Consider the following 18,963-nt stretch of genomic DNA (forward strand, 5'->3'; position numbering starts at 1 on the left):
GTATCCAAACTTATGTACTACCGGTATGTCTTTCCATTTGTTATGTATGTTATCGAATATAAAAGGATGAGACTGGATATTACCCCAAACCTTCTCACGGCCGCCAGTAATGGCTTCTTTGAGTATAGCTGCCTGATTTCTTTTTTTACTTAATGATATGACTTGGAGTCTAAGTTGGGAATGTTCCAATGAACCAGAATCCTATACTCACTGACAAGTTGAAGTGGTTGTGTGTGCGCAAAAGAACAATTTAATTGCTTGTCGTCTTTTTTTTGTGTTATTTGGTGTAGCTTGTCTAAACATTTTGATGCTGCAGCTGCTTTCAGTAGTCTGGGTTTGAAGGGTGCTGTGCTGAGAGGAAACAGAACACAGACACACACACACAAAAAAAAAAAGAAAAATAGAATTGGCTTGTGTTCCGTAGAGTTGACTGCAAGCCAGCCGTTCACACAGCTATTTGATTTCCTCATACGAAGCATAAGAGTGTATTCATACATCTAGGCCTACTGTAAGCCAGGGGTCTTCAACACGGGGTCCGGGACCCATAGGGGGTCCTCAGAGTTACTACAGGGGGCCCTCCAAATCTTTGAGTCATAGAAAGTTTTTTTCTCCTTTTTTATATTAACAACTTGAACCCTAGTGTCCATATTCTGAGAACTTAGCAGATCTACAAGCTCACAACACCTCTTGCTGCGAGGCGTTGTGAGCTTGTAGATCGGCTATTTTTAGCAAAGAGCGTTGGTGAGAAGGGGAAAAAGAGTAGACTAAGTACATAGTGAAAGGTCAAGTTTATTAAGTATTGACGGTTCAAGTGGTTCAATATCTGAAAACACAAATTGACATGCATCCAAATTAAACTGATGATTTTGCTGTCAAACGATTAAACTATATGGGATCTATGATAAGGTTGTGGGGGTCCCTTGGCCTGAAAACATTGAAGACCCCTGATCTACTAAGCTCTTAAAGTTGTTAGCAGACTCTTCATTAATTCCTGAGAAGGAATGATGTCATTTCCCATGGCCTATACGCAGTGATAATAGTCTGGCCATGCCAGGCTACTTTGGTTCATTGGCTGTAACAATAAAAGGCCAAAATAAGACATTTCATTAATACCTGAGAATGCATAATCCAAACTGCTTTGGCTGCACAGATAAATAATCGTCAGAATAAGACAAACTTACATCTACGTTTTGGAGTTCATTAGTACACCATCAAACCACAACTTATCAAGAAAAACTGGCAATTGTATAAAAAGCTGCAAGGGGGCAAACCAATGAACAGAGGATTATTGTTTTTGTGCATGTGTGTGGGAAGAGAACGTTATGGACAGAGATGGGAGCATGGAGTGACAACAGAAACAGCGTGCTCTGATATTTAAAGGAAGTGAGTCCCAGCGTGAGCCTGAGACAGACACACAGATCAAACAGCAGGAGATGAAATGCATAGCTGTCTCTCAGGTGAAATAACGTGTGTGTGTGTGTGTGGGGGGGTGGAGGGCGGCAAAGAGGAAAGAGACAGAGAGGACACACACTCCATCACCATATCCCCCAGGGGAAGCTCGAGACAGGCAGTAACGGGCTGTGTCCCCTCCCGGGCGTTGTCAGAGGTGGGTGGGCCGGCAGCTTCTTTTTCAACCTGGGCCCGGTGGAGGCACACGGGTATTAACTCCTCTACGGTAATGTTAGGCCTTTGAGAAGATCCGCGCAAGCTGTCTGCTGTCGGCCCTTCAAAGGCTGCATTTGTGAACTGAAGCGAAGGGGGGGGGGGGGCATTGGGCTTTGATCGATATCCCTACTGAGGAGGCTGCAGATATGGAAGGTTAAATGCCATTTAACCCGCTGTCACCTCTGCTGTCCCACCTGTGTGCTGATGCCTTTGAAAACTTGACATAGCCATCTCTATTACAGATCAGCGACTTTATCTCTCCCTCTGTGTGTGTGTGTGTGTGTGTGTGTGTGTGTGTGTGTGTGTGTGTGTGTGTGTGTGTGTGTGTGTGTGTGTGTGTGTGTGTGTGTGTGTGTGTGTGTGTGTGTATCTGTGATGCATATCCTCTTATATTTGACAGGAAAATGGAACCTGGGACTCAGAGCTTCTAGCCAATAGTACTCGAAGCACTACTATTGTTCTTTATATTTGGTAGATTTTTTATTTCGCTGGGTGGAGGGCTTATTTTTGATATGCAAATTCATTGACTGAGCTTCTTGGAATGGGACTCAACCAGTGGTGTAAAGTAACTAAGTACATGTACTTACTTAAAGGGATATAACACTTTCAAAACTTTTTTTTCGTCTAATCAGGCTTGTATGAACACCCTGAACAGTTTTTAATTTGCTTCATTCAGTATTTAGATATTTGATGTAAATGTTACCACCTCCAACACGCCCAGGCCCTCTCCACATACACACCCATTGTAACTTCAAACTCCATTTTAACCATGATAGATTCATTAAAAACACCCATTATTTTTTCTGGTGACTCATAATACCCTCCTAATACGTGAGCAGACCGTGTTTTTTCAATAACTTTTTTCATTTATTTTCAATAAAAATATTATTGTATTTAATGTTTTCCATTTTCCCAAAGAATTATTAAAAATAAAAGAAAAAGGTTATTGAAAAAACACGGTCTGCTCACGTATTAGGAGGGTATTATGAGTCACCAGAAAAAATAATGGGTGTTTTTAATGAATCTATCATGGTTAAAATGGAGTTTGAAGTTACAATGGGTGTGTATGTGGAGAGGGCCTGGGCGTGTTGGAGGTGGTAACATTTACATCAAATATCTAAATACTGAATGAAGCAAATTAAAAACTGTTCAGGGTGTTCATACAAGCCTGATTAGACGGAAAAAAAAGTTTTGAAAGTGTTATATCCCTTTAAGTACAGTTTTGAGGAATTTGTACTTTACTTGAGTATTTACAATTTCAAAAACGTTTACTTCCACTCCACTACATCTCTGATCCAAATATTGTACTTTTACTCCACTACATTTATTTGAAAACTTTAGTTACTTGGCAGATATAAATTATAATATTATAAAACATACATAAACTACTTTAGCCCTATATTTTATACCAAGGCTGTTTGAAAATAGCCGATCTACAAGCTCACTGTGAGCTTGTAGATCTGCTATTTTCATACATTTTGTACTTTTACTTTTGGTACTTTAAGTACATTTTGAATTCTGAAATTTTTCTTGTAACAGAGTATTTCTATATTGCAGCATTGATACTTTTAATAAATCTGGTTTACGGCATGATAGTATGTATCGTGTACTTATGACTTAATATTAATATACTGTTTTATATGCCAACACGGTCGCACACAGTAACCACACATTCTCACTGATGGTGTTTTGGCAGCACAGTCTTGTTTCTCCCCTTGCTTTGTCTCTGCAATAATCACACTTAGAGATTTGTTTCAGTGTTGACCTGAAAGAGCAACAGCCTTGTGAATTTACAACACAAGGTTCCTCCCCTGTCCAATACGGGACGTTGTTGTTGGTAATGAAAGGGCTCCATAGCCTGTTAAAGGTTGGAGCACCGATTCCTCTCCCTCTCTACCCTTTTTCAGTGGCCTCTTAACCATCAATACACCAGAGTCATTAGTGGACACATTTCTCCTAACTCGGGTTCCCTCACTCCTTCGCTCTCTCAGCGGCTCTCTTGCTCTCTTCCTCCTTCACTTCCTTTCATTGGCTCACAAAGGAACCATTTGCATCCCTCCAGGTTGCTACGATACTCGGCCACCGCAACCTGAAATGTTGCACTGTTCTTTGAAGGTGGATTTCAAGAAAGCAAAAACAGCTGCAGGGCAGACAAAGTACTGTATGTGCCTATGTGGTGTTAAATGTGTTTGTGTTTATAGGCTGTGTGGCTTAACTCGATCGCGTCTGTCACCATTCCATCTCTTTATTTGGGCTTGTATGAGAGAGTTAGCTTTTTTACGCCATGTCTCTACGTGGCTGTTTTTTGGTGTGTGTGTGCATGAGTGTGTATTTGGCCTAATGAGGCTGTTTGTTGCCATGGACTCCCTGCCATATGTGCATGAACACATTATAGAGAGCCTCTGGGCTTCTCCCTCACAATGGTCTGCTGTTCAGCTGCCCCTGTAGTGCACAAGGCAAGTACCAAGTGGTGGAATATTCTTGCAAAAATACTGTGACCAAAAAGAATAAAATGCTGCACTACAGGTGCAAATGCTTTACTCCATTACTCTTGATTTGTGTGAAGATGCCCAATGAGCGTCTGGAAATCAGCACAGAGTCAGGTTTAAAGTGCTAATGTATTCACCACAAATGTTGGAGGAAGGCCTCAGCAGCAACAAGATGACTAGGAATCATAATGGCAATATGGCATGGTGGCAGGCTGTAGCACCACCATGTAATAGTCCTATTAACTCACAAACAACAAAAGTCTCGATTTCAAATCCGACCGCTGAGTGCTTTTCCTGACTTACGTCGGGATATAACGTTTCCTTATTGTAAACCTGCAGCGTGCGCTCTGTGGCACCCGGAGGACCTCTTCGTTACAATTTGGCAGGTTCTTTTCACTCTTTGAAGCCAAAGGAGGCTGAACTTGAAGTGTCGCAACTGGTTCAATATAAATGATGTATTTTCAAGTTGTTCATTTTTGTCGAGCAAGTGACATCTCTCGGAACGGTTGTGTGGCGAAGTAGCTGTGTAGGAGTGGATTTGTCGGGCATAAATAAAGTCACTCACCCTCAGGCCTTTACTTTACACACCATTAAGTTCTTGTCCATCTTTATATCCTGTGGGATATTTGTGTCCTTTAACGAAGCTCTGCTGACTTTTTAGGCCGAGGTGCACTTTACTGCCACCTTTGCTCAGAGAACCTCCCACACGGCACCTAATTAGCAGAGTGGAAATATGATGGCCTGGCCATCCTCTCTCACTGTCAGAGATAGCCTGGTGCAAATCAGGATAACGCTAAATATATATATATATATATCTTTTTGTGAGCAGCATTTTATGTGCTTGTCCTTGTAACAGTGGGGCAGGGACCAACTCCTTGGCGGGCCGGGGTGTGCCAGGCAGGCATGACAGGCAGGCTCCTCCTCTTTCCTCCACCACCTCCTCCTCCTCCTCCCTGTGTCTCCCCATCCTGCCCTATCCATCTCATCCTGTCTCTGTCTGGAATTCAATTGACCTTTTGTTCTAGTGCACAGTGAATGGGCACAAGCCAAATCCATCCATAGCTGAGCCTAGGTCTTTCATTACCCACCCAAACACACACTGCCCACCATGTCTGCACCACTCCCCCACAGCTCCGCCCGCTTTTATCTTGCTCGTCGGTGGGTTGGTTGGTGGGTAGGTGTGTGTGTGGCTCTTTTTCTTTATCTCCTTCTTGATGGTTGTGGTGATTGGCTTTTATTTGTGCTTGCTTGGCTTGTTTAACACACAGCAGTTTTCTCCTCTGCTCTTTCATTCCCTCAGAGGACTTTCTCTCGTTTTTTTACTTTGCAGAAATGCTGAGATGGCCACTCTGTCGCTCAGGGCAGAGGAGCTGTAAATTGCTGTGCTGTGACATGGCCCAGTGTGCACGTGGCGCTGGCACGCCACTCATTTTGATCTGCAGGATTGACAAATTGATCCCAGAGGCCCCTTTATGCTGTCTAATTGCGTTCTCTAAAGTCTCTCACATTTTCCTTTTATGACATCTCTCAGTCCCTTGGTCACCGAATTGTGCCTCAATTGTCCTGTCTCTTCTCTCACCTGATCTCTCTCTCTCTGCACCCTGCCCTTGCCTCCAGTCAAAGTCATTCAATCTTCCTTCTCCCATGCTCCCAATCTGCTGCACTCTGATACATAGTAAAGACAGCCATCATGCTCCCAGTCCAGGTCTGCTGCACTGTGATACATACAGTAGTAAAGAGTAACACCACCTTCAGCAGCATCAGCATATTTGTGTGACCACTTTTAATCAGAGCCTGGTGGTGAACTGGCATACGTGAGATTGCAATTTTGTTGCTGTCTGTATATGTCTACCGTATGTACTTATTGATAAACTTGTAGAAAACTAGAAGAAAACAACAACCAGGTGCTCAACAGAGAATTAAGTAATAAATAAAAGTAGTATTGATGTTGCTCCAGGATCAGCAAAACAATAGAAAAAACAATGGAAAGATCAGGGCACTGAAAAAACAGGAGCCAAGATGAAGAATAATAAAAAGTTAAACCCAACATGTTCGACATCGGGGTAGACTAGACTGCTTGAAAATCCTGTGTTTTAATAATATAGAAACGTAAGGTCTGGAACGTCTTGATATTGTGAATCTGGATTGTTTCATCTTTGATATATCTTCTGACTGGGTGAGAAAAAGGGCCATGTCTTTTATTTAGGCTAGAATAGATTTCCTGTGTTGCCCTCGAGAAGGATCGATACTTGCTCTCGCTGGACAAGTAAATGAACAAACAAGTATAATAGATAGCTTCTTGACAGATATTGCTACACTTGTTGGGAGATTTGATTACTCAAAATCCTTTTATTCTGTCAGATGAAACAAAAGCCATCCATCTTCCAATATGCAGCCTGGGACGCTCGTGAGAAGACGCCTGTTGCATTGTTCTCACTGGGGCGGGCAGTGGCGGGGGGGTCAGGATGGGACCGCCAGCTCAATGACTGGGGCTACGGCCGCGTGCAGCCATTGTTGCAGCCCATTCCTGTTATCAACAAAGGGAACATAGTGATGCTAGAACAGGCCGTGTGGCCATTGTGTGTAGACTCCATTGCCCCTGCCAGACAAAAAATATGGGGCACTTTTAACTGGCTGGTCTGCTATTGTGTCAGATATGGCTATAAGTGTGGTAATAGCAACTAGTATGAGAGTAATTTATGGCTATTATAGTCATAAGCTGCAGCTGAAATAACTCAGTAAGTGTAAGGCCATTTATGTGGTTCACACATTTCTGTCCTTTTCTAGCGCAGTCATAACAGAATCTATGACTTTGTTGCTGTTCCAGGAGTTTTCATGCCACTAATGTTGATGTGGCCAGGGTGCAGTTTCCATCCAACTGTAAGAGCAGTGCTTCAGACCATCTCTCAGGGAGCCCCCCCACCCCTCCACCCCCCACCACTGCCATGTTCCCAGAGAGCCCAGATATTTTTACGAGCCTCCTAATGAGAGCAGCGGGGAAAAGTGGTAACACAGAGAGGCTCGTGAATGCACCGCGGCGCAGAAATGACACAGAAATGAAAGCAGCGACGAATGTGGGAGAGAGAGAGAGAGAGAGAGATGTGCGAGTGCAAGCCACTGGCTTCTTACTGAAACATGGAAGGCTTTAAACTTAAAGGGACAGGACGGAAGCAGAGAGCGGGGAATGAATTTGGGGTTCAACCTTTCGTTTGGCCTTTGCACTGACACATTGCTGTCACTTGAAGATTATAGATTGTGCAGGGTACAACTCCTCTATTTGTCAGTGTGTGTGTGTGTGGGGGGGATCTACTGTGTGTGTGTGTGTGTGTGTGTGTGTGTGTGTGTGTGTGTGTGTGTGTGTGTGTGTGTGTGTGTGTGTGTGTGTGTGTGTGTGTGTGTGTGTGTGTGTGTGTGTGTGTGTGTGTGTGTGCGTGCGTGCGCGTGTGTGCGTCTGTGCGTGCGTGCGTGCGTGCATGCGTACTCTGAGTCTGAGGAGAACCCCCTCCACTCCTCCTGAACTCTGATTAAGAGCAGCCACAGCTGTATGCATGTGTAAACCCAAGAGACCAACATACTCCCAACATGATTCAACCACAGCTGCTAAAATCAACACACGTTGATATCTGCACAACGCAAGCATGTGCATTCAAGTACTCAACTCATCACTGTCCCTGTTGTAATGGCATGGAGCTCCTAATTCTCCTCAGTTTGTAATTTTGCCATGAGAGAGCACAGATGTAACCAAATGGACAGGTCAAAAATTTGATCTTGTAGCAGGGTTGTTCAAGGAGAACTTGACTAGGGCTGTCACCATCATTCAACTTTATTTGACGACTAATTGTCATTCAAATAATTGCGATTTATGATTTATTCGTGTTTTTTGGCATTGAACAAATGACATTTTTGTTTAGCTTTAAAATAATAATCTTGAAAACAATTAATCATGGAATAATTGTGATGATCTCAAATAATTAACGATTATGTAATAATTGTGAGAGGCCTAAACATGACCTTATTGCCATATGTTGATGTGTATCCACAGGTTCCTCCTACTATGACAACGTGCGGCCGCTGGCGTATCCGGACTCTGATGCGGTCCTCATCTGCTTCGACATCAGCCGCCCAGAGACGTTGGACAGCGTCATGAAAAAGGTTGGTCTGTTTCTTTTTGAGCGGTGCTAACCGCGCCTACACCCGTCTTTGTGTGTATCGTCGTTGTCGGGTGAAAACCTCGTATGTCCAAAACCGTTCGTTTTGCATTTATCATTTTAAAAAGGATTCAAGCTACTTGGAAAAAACTTGGAGATACGAGGTCTCCACCCGACAATGACGGTATGCATGTCCGTCCATATGTCTGTCCATATGTCCCGCAAAGCAAACTATGACACCACAACAATTACATCATACATTATACATTAGTATTTATTCTTGAAGGCACTGCTCGCTTCACACTGGGTGTGATTTTCTTTTTTTGTCCAGACCAAACACACATTATTCTAACATCAGTTATGAAATATTATATTCAGTGTATCGTTGCTGTCAGGCAGAAACCGCACATCTCCATATTTCAACTCTTATATTGCGGTTAAACAAGTGTTTATAAATATTTAACCAATGAAAAGTATTACAAGAGCCTGTGACTAAATAATAAGCACTGTACATTGAATCCATTGGAACACAGGTTGTTTTTTACATTTTCTAAAAAAAAAAGGAACCGTTTTGGACGTACAGAGTTTTCTACCTGACAGCGACGATGCTCTTCTGAGGCAGCGGAGAGCATTGTTATGGCTCAGCAATAGAGTAAAGTCACCAGAAAGGAGCCTTCCATTCCTTTTATTTATCCCATCAGAACATCCATGGATACTTGACCCCTGGCTCTCTGGGGAGTGGAGGGTCAGAGGCAAGAATGAGGGGAAAGATCTTGGGAGCCTGGAGTGGAATATCGTGGCAAATTAGCCACGCCAACTCAATCAAAGACCAGCTGTTGCAGGTCCTTGTGGGCCTAGAATTATTGAACGCTTTAACCAGTGAAAAATAGCAGATATACAAGCTCACTGCGCGGCACCGAGTGCCATGCTGCGAGCTTGTATATCTGCTATTTTTTTTTTAAAGTCGTGAAAATGTGTGCAAATCTTTGAATATATGTATTTTCAAAGTGAACGTTTGTAACTCAAATTTTGCTTCTGGGTTGTCCCTGGAACAAAATATTTTGAGATGGGGGTCCGTGGCCAAATACATATCATTTTGGGGGTCCTTCACATGAAAAGGTTTGAGAACCACTGACATAGTAGTCTCTCAAGAACAGCTCCATTTAAGTGAAAAGGACCTTTTCTTTGACGATGGCTAGCCAGATTGCTGACATAGAAACATAGGTTTTTCAAAAACTCTTAGAAGGATTCAAAAGACACTTATAGAATCGGGTCAAAATTCTAATTTTCACGATTTAAAAAAAATAGCAGATATACAAGCTCGCAGCGCGGCACCATAGTTAAAGCATAAAATAATGATACACAAAAATGTGTACCCGTTCTAAACGGGTTAAGGGTACACAGTGAAATCCTCAGTGTTCCTTTAACTCAGAGAGGTTGCACATTTAACCAAATGGACACTTTTGGGGTCCATTTGGTTACATTTTCACCCTCTCAGAGTTACAAGTAGATTAAGTAACACTGAGGATTTGACTGTGTACTGTTACACCTCATGTTTCTCTAAGCTTGTGGTTTAAAAAAGAAAAAGAAAATCACACTGGTGTGAAGTGAGCGTTGCGTACATCACACCCTAACCCTAACCCTAACCCCGAAAAATACCGTATACTGAAAAAATGTTGTGATGTCAACAATATAATGGATTTGAGGATTGGTCAAGCTTCACTTGACATCCATTATATTGTCCAATCAGAAAAGGGAAAATGTCAGACCACTCCATTCTGAAATGTTCTCTATTCTATGTAATAATGGAGAAATCAAATACTTATTTCCCTCACATGGACATACACACAAAGTCACGTATTGGAGCGCATAGCACCGCTCAAAAAATGTTTAAATGCGAGTATCACTCATAATGGGAGGACAGATGATGCTGATTAGTAATGGTGGTTTCGATGTTTTGATGATGCTGGAGTTGGGAGTGGTGGCCAACGTGTGGTAAGCTACTGTAGGGTGGGGTGGTTGAACGTGGCCTGGTCATCATTGGGGACGCTTTTTACCACCACTGGCAGACTGTGTTTGTGTGGGGGAGGGAGGTGCACACACGCATTTGAGCGTCAGCATTGTGAAATGTCTATTGTACAGTATGCGAGGAAACACCCCTCTTAATTAGTTTGTTTATGTGCATGCGTGCCATGAGGAATAAGCCGTGCGCTCTCTCATCTTGAGGCCATGTGTGGCAGTTGTACCCTTTGAACCGTCTCGTCTTACGAGTCAAAGACATTCCCACGGCAGGCCCGTTGACGTGTTTCGTGGTCAGAGGGGAGCTGCTAAAACGCTCCCACAGACTTTATAGATCTAAGCCTGGGACACCTTCTTTTTGAGCGGTGGTCACACCGTCTCCATAGCGTGGCCGTGTGTGTATCCGTGTGTGTCTGTCTGTCTGTCTGTCTGTCTGTAGCCTGAAGTACCTTTTTTGACCACACATGTTAAGGGAGGGGCGCTGTTGTTCAGGCCACTGAGGCCAGGCACACTCACACACATTCACATTCACACTCACATTCACGTCCGCACGCACACACACACTCTCACACACACACACACACACACACACACACACACACACACACACACACACACACACACACACGCAGCCTCCACCGCTCAGTTCACACGAGTGTGATTTTTATTTTGTAACCCACAAGTCTACTCGCAAGCCTCGCTGCACCCTGTCAACAGAGGGAAGGCGTTCTGCCATCAGGCTTTTGGTTTTCCCATGAATCCCCTGGCAGGGGGCTGCAGTGACCTTTGCCCACTGGCTGTCACCCTGGTAATCTCTGAAACCCGGGGCACATGGAAAAACCTGTTGCACAATCACCGTCCCAAATTAGGCTGTTGACCCCCAGGGGCTCCCGTGTCACCAGGGTCGCTGGATGACAGCTGGGGGAGGGGACAGATAGGAGAGGGTTAAACAATCAAAGTTTTTGAATGGGTAATTTGGAATGAACAGGGGTAGGATTGAAGGGTCAAAGGTGTTTCACCACTTGAGCGATGAATGAATGCACATGCCCGCATTCTGCACATGGCATCTGGAGTATTTGAAGCATTTGTAGTAGTTGTCTGTTGTTTACGTGTTGCAGGGAAAATATTGCATGTTTGGTGCGGCTGAGTGGTGATGCTGAGCCTCAGGTGGAGACGTGCAACCATCTCCTGTGCACAACTTGAAATAGATTTGTTGATGAAGGCTGTATATGCATATATGGAAGACACCTGACCTAAATGCGGCAAGAACAGCCTAAATTATCACATTTTCTTGTTCAAAATGTCCACACAAATACACACACATCAGCAGCACACGTTGTTAGACAGCAACCTCACTCCATACAAAATATATAGGACTGAACATCAGCTAAATGGCAGTAACACGAGATGTAGTACAGGAAAAAGAATGTATATCCAAAAGCAATATTATCACTTAAACTACTTTCAACCTATGCCTACAAGCGCATAATGTGTCACATTGAATCATATGGTGAAGCAAACAGGGCTTAAGTGGTTCAGTACATTGAACTAATGTATTTATAATGACCTTTAAGTGAAACAGAAGATAGTCTCTCTCCCCTGGTTAATCCAGCTCAGGTCAGCTACTGGTCTGTATGAGCTCAGGCTATCCATGGCCAGGGAGTGGAAACCTCTTTTCAATGTAGCCTTGTTTCACTGGTCAACACGACAACCCACCGACCTCCCTCCCACCCACCCAACCCCCTGCAACCTCTGCAGTGAATTTAACAGTATTTAGCATAGCAACTGTGGGTGAAACCAATTTCAATTTCAATTATTTTATTTTTTTTCAATTCAAAGAAGCTTTATTGGCATGAGAAAACATACGTTTACATTGCCAAAGCAAGTGTCACAAATACAATAAAAACAGTTGAAAATGGGGAACATATATACATTGGGAGGGGGTACAGCATTGTGTAAACAGAGCTATGTTGCATTGTGACATTTTATATATATATACAGGGTATAAAGCTTTTGGAACAAATAACAGCATTATTATTTCTCAAAATGCATTTAAAGGTAGCAGCTCTGTTTCATACTGTATGTGCTGTAGGTCTAGATGTCAATCCATGGTTTATAGTCCGTAGGGTGGTTGTGTTTCTAGCCTTCTTTTGTCGCAACAGTTCACAAATCTTGCTGCTGTGTTCGAACATTGTTGTATTTCTCCCAGTAGGTATGGGAGTTTTTCATCATTGGTCATGTTTTCAAACTCACTTCGGGTGTGTGTAATCTGTGGGAAGTATGTGAAAGCACTAATGTTGTTCTTCCTGTCTGGTCATCTATCCGTCCACAGTGGCAGGGGGAGACTCAGGAGTTTTGTCCCAATGCCAAAGTGGTCCTGGTGGGCTGCAAGCTGGACATGAGGACTGATGTCAGCACACTGAGAGAACTGTCCAAGCAGCGCCTCATCCCCGTCACACATGAGCAGGTGAGTGGGAGCGCTTGATGGATATCAGACAGGGAGGACGGAGGATGATACATAATGAGAAAGCGATACGGGGGGGAAAGGAAGGGGGAAATGGAGAAGCCAGTCGGAAGGAAACAGGGATAGAGGAACAACAAGGGACACAAAAAAAAGGAAATTAGAAGCCAATCCAGCAATAATATGCAGTTTTTCCAACATGTATCAGCAATGCCATTGCCTCCCTCAGGAGGGGAGCGTGAGAGGAGGCTCTCGCCACACAATCAACTACAGTGGAGTAAGAGCTGCATGAAACCCCCCTGGACATATTGCTGGGGTTGGCGTTTTGACTGCAATTTGCTGACAGTGATGTAAGGTTGCTTATGTTGAGGGCAGACTAAAAGGGGTGGGTGCTGTGTGTGTGTGTGTGTGTGTGTGTGTGTGTGTGTGTGTGTGTGTGTGTGTGTGTGTGTGTGTGTGTGTGTGTGTGTGTGTGTGTGTGTGTGTGTGTGTGTGTGTGTGTGTGTGTGTGCGCGCGTGTGTGTCACACAGTTTTCCCCCTCTCTGAAATATTCATGCAGATTTAGGGATTTTCAAAATGCACGTTGAATAGAAAATGGACGTTGATAAATGAATGAGCCCTTTTATCACATGCCGCCATGACCTCCAAGCCAAGGCAATAGCGAGAAGAGGGCGAGGGGGTTGATAAACGGTCCTGTAAATCCCTGAATTTTAATCAGCTTTTTGCATGTTCATTTTGTGCGCTCCCGTGTACGACACACAAAACATGGAGGGGCTTATTCACCCCCTCTGAACAAAGGCCTGCCGAACAAAGAGGTCTTTTTCATCGCTGTCTCTGAGCTTGCCTGGAGGCTAAATGAACACAGTATCCCAAAAATCAGCTGCTGGGGGAAAAAAGGCAGTTACTGTAAATAAGATACATAAACAAAAGATAGAGTTGCAAGCCAGCCATGAAGCGAATGTTAAATAGCCGGGGACCGGTTTTGCAACAAGGCTTATTATCAGGCCATTGTTTTGTCAGACTCTATTTTTGTCTGAAGCTGCTACTCAAGTATTACCCACTAATACAGGCAGGCAGTATGTGTCACACACCAGATGCCAAAGCTTTGGCCAATAAACTGCTTGGGCGTTCCAATCCAATAGCTTGCATCCTTATCCTATAGCCAATCTCAAATTGAATTCCACAAGAGCCAGGAGTCACAGGTAAGAATGACCACCCTGTGAACTCCGGATGTGTGATCTGAAAGAGCTTTTTTTTCTGCTTGTCACTACAGTTTCCCTTCTTAGATCCCCCACCCTCCAACCCCCAACCCGCCACCACCACCGTCGCCACCGCAAACTGAATCTAAATCCACCGTTCCACCTAATGAGAACTATGCTTCTCATACCTATATGCAGCCTCGATAAAATCAAACCAGGCCCCAAGGGTATGAAAAGCTCTCTCTGTGTTTGAGTGCATGCAATCCCGGGAGAGGGGGTCATGGGAAATGGTGTCCCTGTCTCATCTGTCACCGCATTAGAGCATGTTGATGCAGTGTGAATAAAGACTAAAAGCCAAATAGTGAAACGAGAGATGAAGGTTTACTGTAGAAATGGAAGGGGAGAGGAGGGATCTGGATATTACATTTTGCTCGCTGATTTGATCTCAAGCAAACATTTTACGGCCTCAATTAACCGGCTATTGTGACATTGCCCTGGGCAATTCTTGTGGAGGTTTGTCTATTCTCTTTAAATAGCATACTGTAGATAATGTTTTTCCCGGCCCGGAAGACTCTACGCCGCTCCAGTTCCTCTTTAATACCACAGTCAGTCAGCACCAGACTGGAGAGGCAGGGGTTCTGCATTATTCATGCCTCAGATAGAGTGGCTTCATTTGTCTCTTGACATGTTTAGATTAACATCTTGGTCTCTGAGTCGCTGCCTCTCCTGGAGTCCTTAGGCTTTCACTGTAGCTACATGTGATCCTGCATATGGTAAGGTACAGTGAAGGTCACTAATATGTGTCTGTGTCAAGAAATGTGACATTCTTTAGAAATGCATGCATACTGCCTTGTTGATTTTGTCAACTAAAACTATGATGAACATTTTTCATCGACTAGCTTTTTTCACTTACAAAAACGAAATAAAAACGAAGCTATGATGGCTAAAACTAACAAATAAAAACTAGACTAATGTTAGGTAGGGACTAGTGGAGAAGAGATCCAGTAGAACTAAAAGTCATTTTATGTTTGGTTGCGCTCGGGTGTTGCACTCTGAAAATAGCAGATCTATAAGCTTGTGAGCTTGTAGATCTGCTATTTTCAGCAAGCAACCAGGGCATCAGGCATTCATGACAATCAGGCATTACGACTCCATCAAGGCTCGGCAAAACATTTCTTTGTCTACAAATCAACTGTATATTCAGTCGCCTAAAATCATATGATAATTGGTCCACTAAAACGAGACTAAAACTAAAACTTTTCAGATGACTAAGGTGTGAAAAAACAAATGTATATTTTATTCAAAAGACCATGACTAAAACTCAATCAAAATTTGCTGTCAAAATCAACACTGCATACTGCACTTTAACGCACATGCGTGCGCTTGACAGAACACCTAAAAGCCAGAGAGCAGGAGATGATGTGCAGTCAAAGGCAATGTTATGATAATGACACTGGTCTGTCAAGGTCAGTGATGTATGTCATCTGACTGTGGGGGTCAGAGAGGGAGAGATAGCAGTGGTGGGAAAAGTACTCAAATGTAAAAATATCAATACTGCAATATAGAAATACTATATTGTTGTAGCTGTCCCAGCAAGGGGGGGGGGCTAGGAGATTATTTTATTTTATTGGATTATTTATCTTTAAATGTGTAAATGTCTGTTTGGGTGACATATGGTGTGATTTGGAGCCATCTGAGGTTCAGGTAGTGCACAGGTAGGCCTGGAGGTCACATGACACCAATCAGCGGTGCATTTAGAGGCCACCTGTTGAGGTTCTGGAGAAGAGAACAGATCACACTTGAGTTGTGAAGAGGCTCTTTGTGTGGAGTCTCTTAGTTAAGACAGGCCAACAAGGGTCTCTTTAAAATAAATAAGATAAAAGGAACGTCATCGTTAACTCTCCTAAATACATGCACAGAAGGCGCACACGGTACGTCACCTCTTATTGTTTGGGTTTCATTGTTTGTAATGTTTTATTGTTTTGTAATGTATTGCATTGTCTTTTATTGTTTTGCATAACTAATTGACTATTGCATTAACTGTTTGTGATTCATTGTCTAAAATATGTATATTTGTATGTTTTGCAGTTTATCACGGTGTTTCATCATGAGTACAAAATAAATGGTCCTCGTGAACATCAGTCGGAGCGTAGTCCTTCTCTGTGCCTTTAAAGAAGCGTTTGGGAGCAGTTACAGTGATAAACGTAAGCCATTCACTGCAAAGCTGAGCTGAAGACCATTTCGGAGTTCGGACCCCGAAACGACGTCGAGGTACGACGTGGTCTCCTTGCCTGGTGGAGAGCGTCTACCATTCAACTCGGCAGCAACAGCAGTGAGCTTGGGGACACGGCGGTCCACTTCAAACTACATGGCCATGGGAGAGGAGCTTCTTTCCATGCCACATGCATCAATCAGCCTACCTGTCTGCAAGTCTCAGGTGACGTCACACACGTAAACTTTAAACCAACGGAATGGAGAGCCAAGAAAGAGGAGCAAGAAGTTGGTGCTAGTGGTCGAATGGTCGGCCACAAGTGTCGTCTCCTCTGGTCTTCAGTTTCAAGAGAAGGTTGGGTTCAGTTCAAGTGTTAGAAATAATATTGGGTATCAGGACGACTGTATGGTGTGGAAAATGAAAAGGGCACTTTAACAACAGTTTAAGTTTTATTGAAGGTTGAATATTTGAGTAGATTTTTGCACTGAATTTTATTGGTTGAGGCTGAATATTTATTGGTTTATTTCCTTTAATATTCGTAGATATTCCACTGCAATATTATTTTTGTAAAACTGCTAAATGGGCCACCAAGAATTTGATAAAAATATTTTGAAGATTTCTGACATGAGGTTAATAATTCTGAGCAAAAGTCACTTTAGCAAGGCACTTTAAGTTTTAAAAATGGACGGTTTTACCCCAGACCAAATCCTTGCAGCCTTGGGAGAAGAAAAGCTTTACTTGGAGGAATTGTTAGAAGCTGAAACTACTGAGTCAGAATGCAGAATAATTCAAAGTAGAATAACTGAGATTAATGCATACTTTACCAGCCAAGAGGCCTTAAAGCCACCATCTGAAATTGAAATTAATGCAACATCAAAAAGTGAAAATCACTCAAAGGTGTCATACCATGAGATTCAAAAAAGAGAAAAAAGGTTTTTGTCTTTATACCATGACTTCAAGTCAGAGGTCCAATATATCAGATTAAAACTAAAAGAAGGGTGCTCAAAATTTGTACTGGAGGAATTTGTATTTACTCTAAAGAAATGGGAGTCTGACATAAAGAGAACATATGGAGGTTTATGGGAGCTGACCACTCCATGTCAAGATTTCAGAAGAAGAATGTCAAACTGTGTCAGTGACTAGTGAACTGGTGCCTTTTCTGAAGAGGTGTTCAGCTGAGGCTGGGAAAACTGAGCTTTACCCAGAGAGAGCCCAGGAAAAGAAGTTGGACATTTTTGAAACCAAAAGAGACTTGGATGTCATGGAGGTAGACAAGGTCACCTCCACACACGTCTTGGGGCCAGCACCACCGCTGTCTAAAGTGGAGCCAGAGGAGGCTCCTTGTGCAGTGGAGACCACCACCTCAAAACTCCCTGCTCCTGCTGTCTTGGGAGAGGTGGAGCAAGACGTACCCCATGCCAGGTCCTGTGAGGAAGGCACCGAGAAGGAAGCAGAGATGGCTGACTCATTTCAAGTGGATGCAGCCACCAACCCAAGGCCCAGTGCTAAAAGCTTAAAGAGGGATCCCGGCCCAATGGACGGTGAGCAAAGCGAGCAACCAGTGGCGGCGCTGGCGAGAGGGGAAAAACCCTCAAAGGAAAGACCAAGGAAATCAAGGTGCCAGATCATCAGAAAGAGAAAAAGAATTGGAAGAAGAAAGGTAAAGATGAAGGTCTATGGGGGCAGCGTAACTTAGAAGGTCGGACACAAACCTAGAAGGTTAAATGAAGTGCCTTTTTTGACAAAGGGTGAACGAACAAAAGCATCTGTTACAAAGTTGAACACAAAGGAAAAGATTAAAAGGCAAAACTAAAAAATATCAATGTTGGTTGGTCAAAGGTTTAATGTGACACTTGGGTTTAAATAAGAAAATTACAAAATTCTACAGCCTAAATATAGAAGTAATAATTTTTGTAATTTGGGGGCAGTGTAGCTGTCCCAGCAAGGGGGGGGGCTAGGAGATTATTTTATTTTATTGGATTATTTATCTTTAAATGTGTAAATGTCTGTTTGGGTGACATATGGTGTGATTTGGAGCCATCTGAGGTTCAGGTAGTGCACAGGTAGGCCTGGAGGTCACATGACACCAATCAGCGGTACACTTGAGTTGTGAAGAGGGAAGGGGCTCTTTGTGTGGAGTCTCTTAGTTAAGACAGGCCAACAAGGGTCTCTTTAAAATAAATAAGATAAAAGGAACGTCATCGTTAACTCTCCTAAATACATGCACAGAAGGCGCACACGGTACGTCACCTCTTATTGTTTGGGTTTCATTGTTTGTAATGTTTTATTGTTTTGTAATGTATTGCATTGTCTTTTATTGTTTTGCATAACTAATTGACTATTGCATTGTTAACTGTTTGTGATTCATTGTCTAAAATATGTATATTTGTATGTTTTGCAGTTTATCACGGTGTTTCATCATGAGTACAAAATAAATGGTCCTCGTGAACATCAGTCGGAGCGTAGTCCTTCTCTGTGCCTTTAAAGAAGCGTTTGGGAGCAGTTACAATTGTTATACAAGTAAAAGTCCGGTAACCAAGTATTGGTATCAAAAGCTTGTGGATCTGCTACTTTTGATACTTTTGTGTAATGTAGGGTGACCATATTTTCAGCCACTCAAACCGGGACGCGAAACACTGTTGCCTAAAACCGGGACCCTGAAAGCAATGCGCACGTTACCGCGCACCCGCGTGCCCATTCTCCAACGTTCGTGCACGCGCACACACGTACCGCAGGGTTGCAAACAGGCAGTGAGTGATTGACAAACGG

General features: G+C 43.2%; 1 protein-coding gene across 1 annotated transcript in view; it reads left to right on the forward strand.

The window, feature by feature from the left end:
* The window catches only part of rnd2 (Rho family GTPase 2), a gene marked incomplete at its 3' end in the record, with an annotated part of 35,412 nt that overhangs the window by 14,920 nt on the left and 1,529 nt on the right, over nt 1–18,963 (forward strand). Inside the window, exons 3-4 of the mRNA XM_080724113.1 lie at nt 8,197–8,306; nt 12,654–12,788. Coding sequence (XP_080580239.1) covers nt 8,197–8,306; nt 12,654–12,788 — 245 coding nt within the window. The remainder of the gene's footprint in view (nt 1–8,196; nt 8,307–12,653; nt 12,789–18,963) is intronic.

The sequence above is a fragment of the Nannobrachium achirus genome, assembly GCF_963921795.1.
Source record: "Nannobrachium achirus genome assembly, chromosome: 4".
Lineage (NCBI taxonomy): Eukaryota > Metazoa > Chordata > Actinopteri > Myctophiformes > Myctophidae > Nannobrachium > Nannobrachium achirus.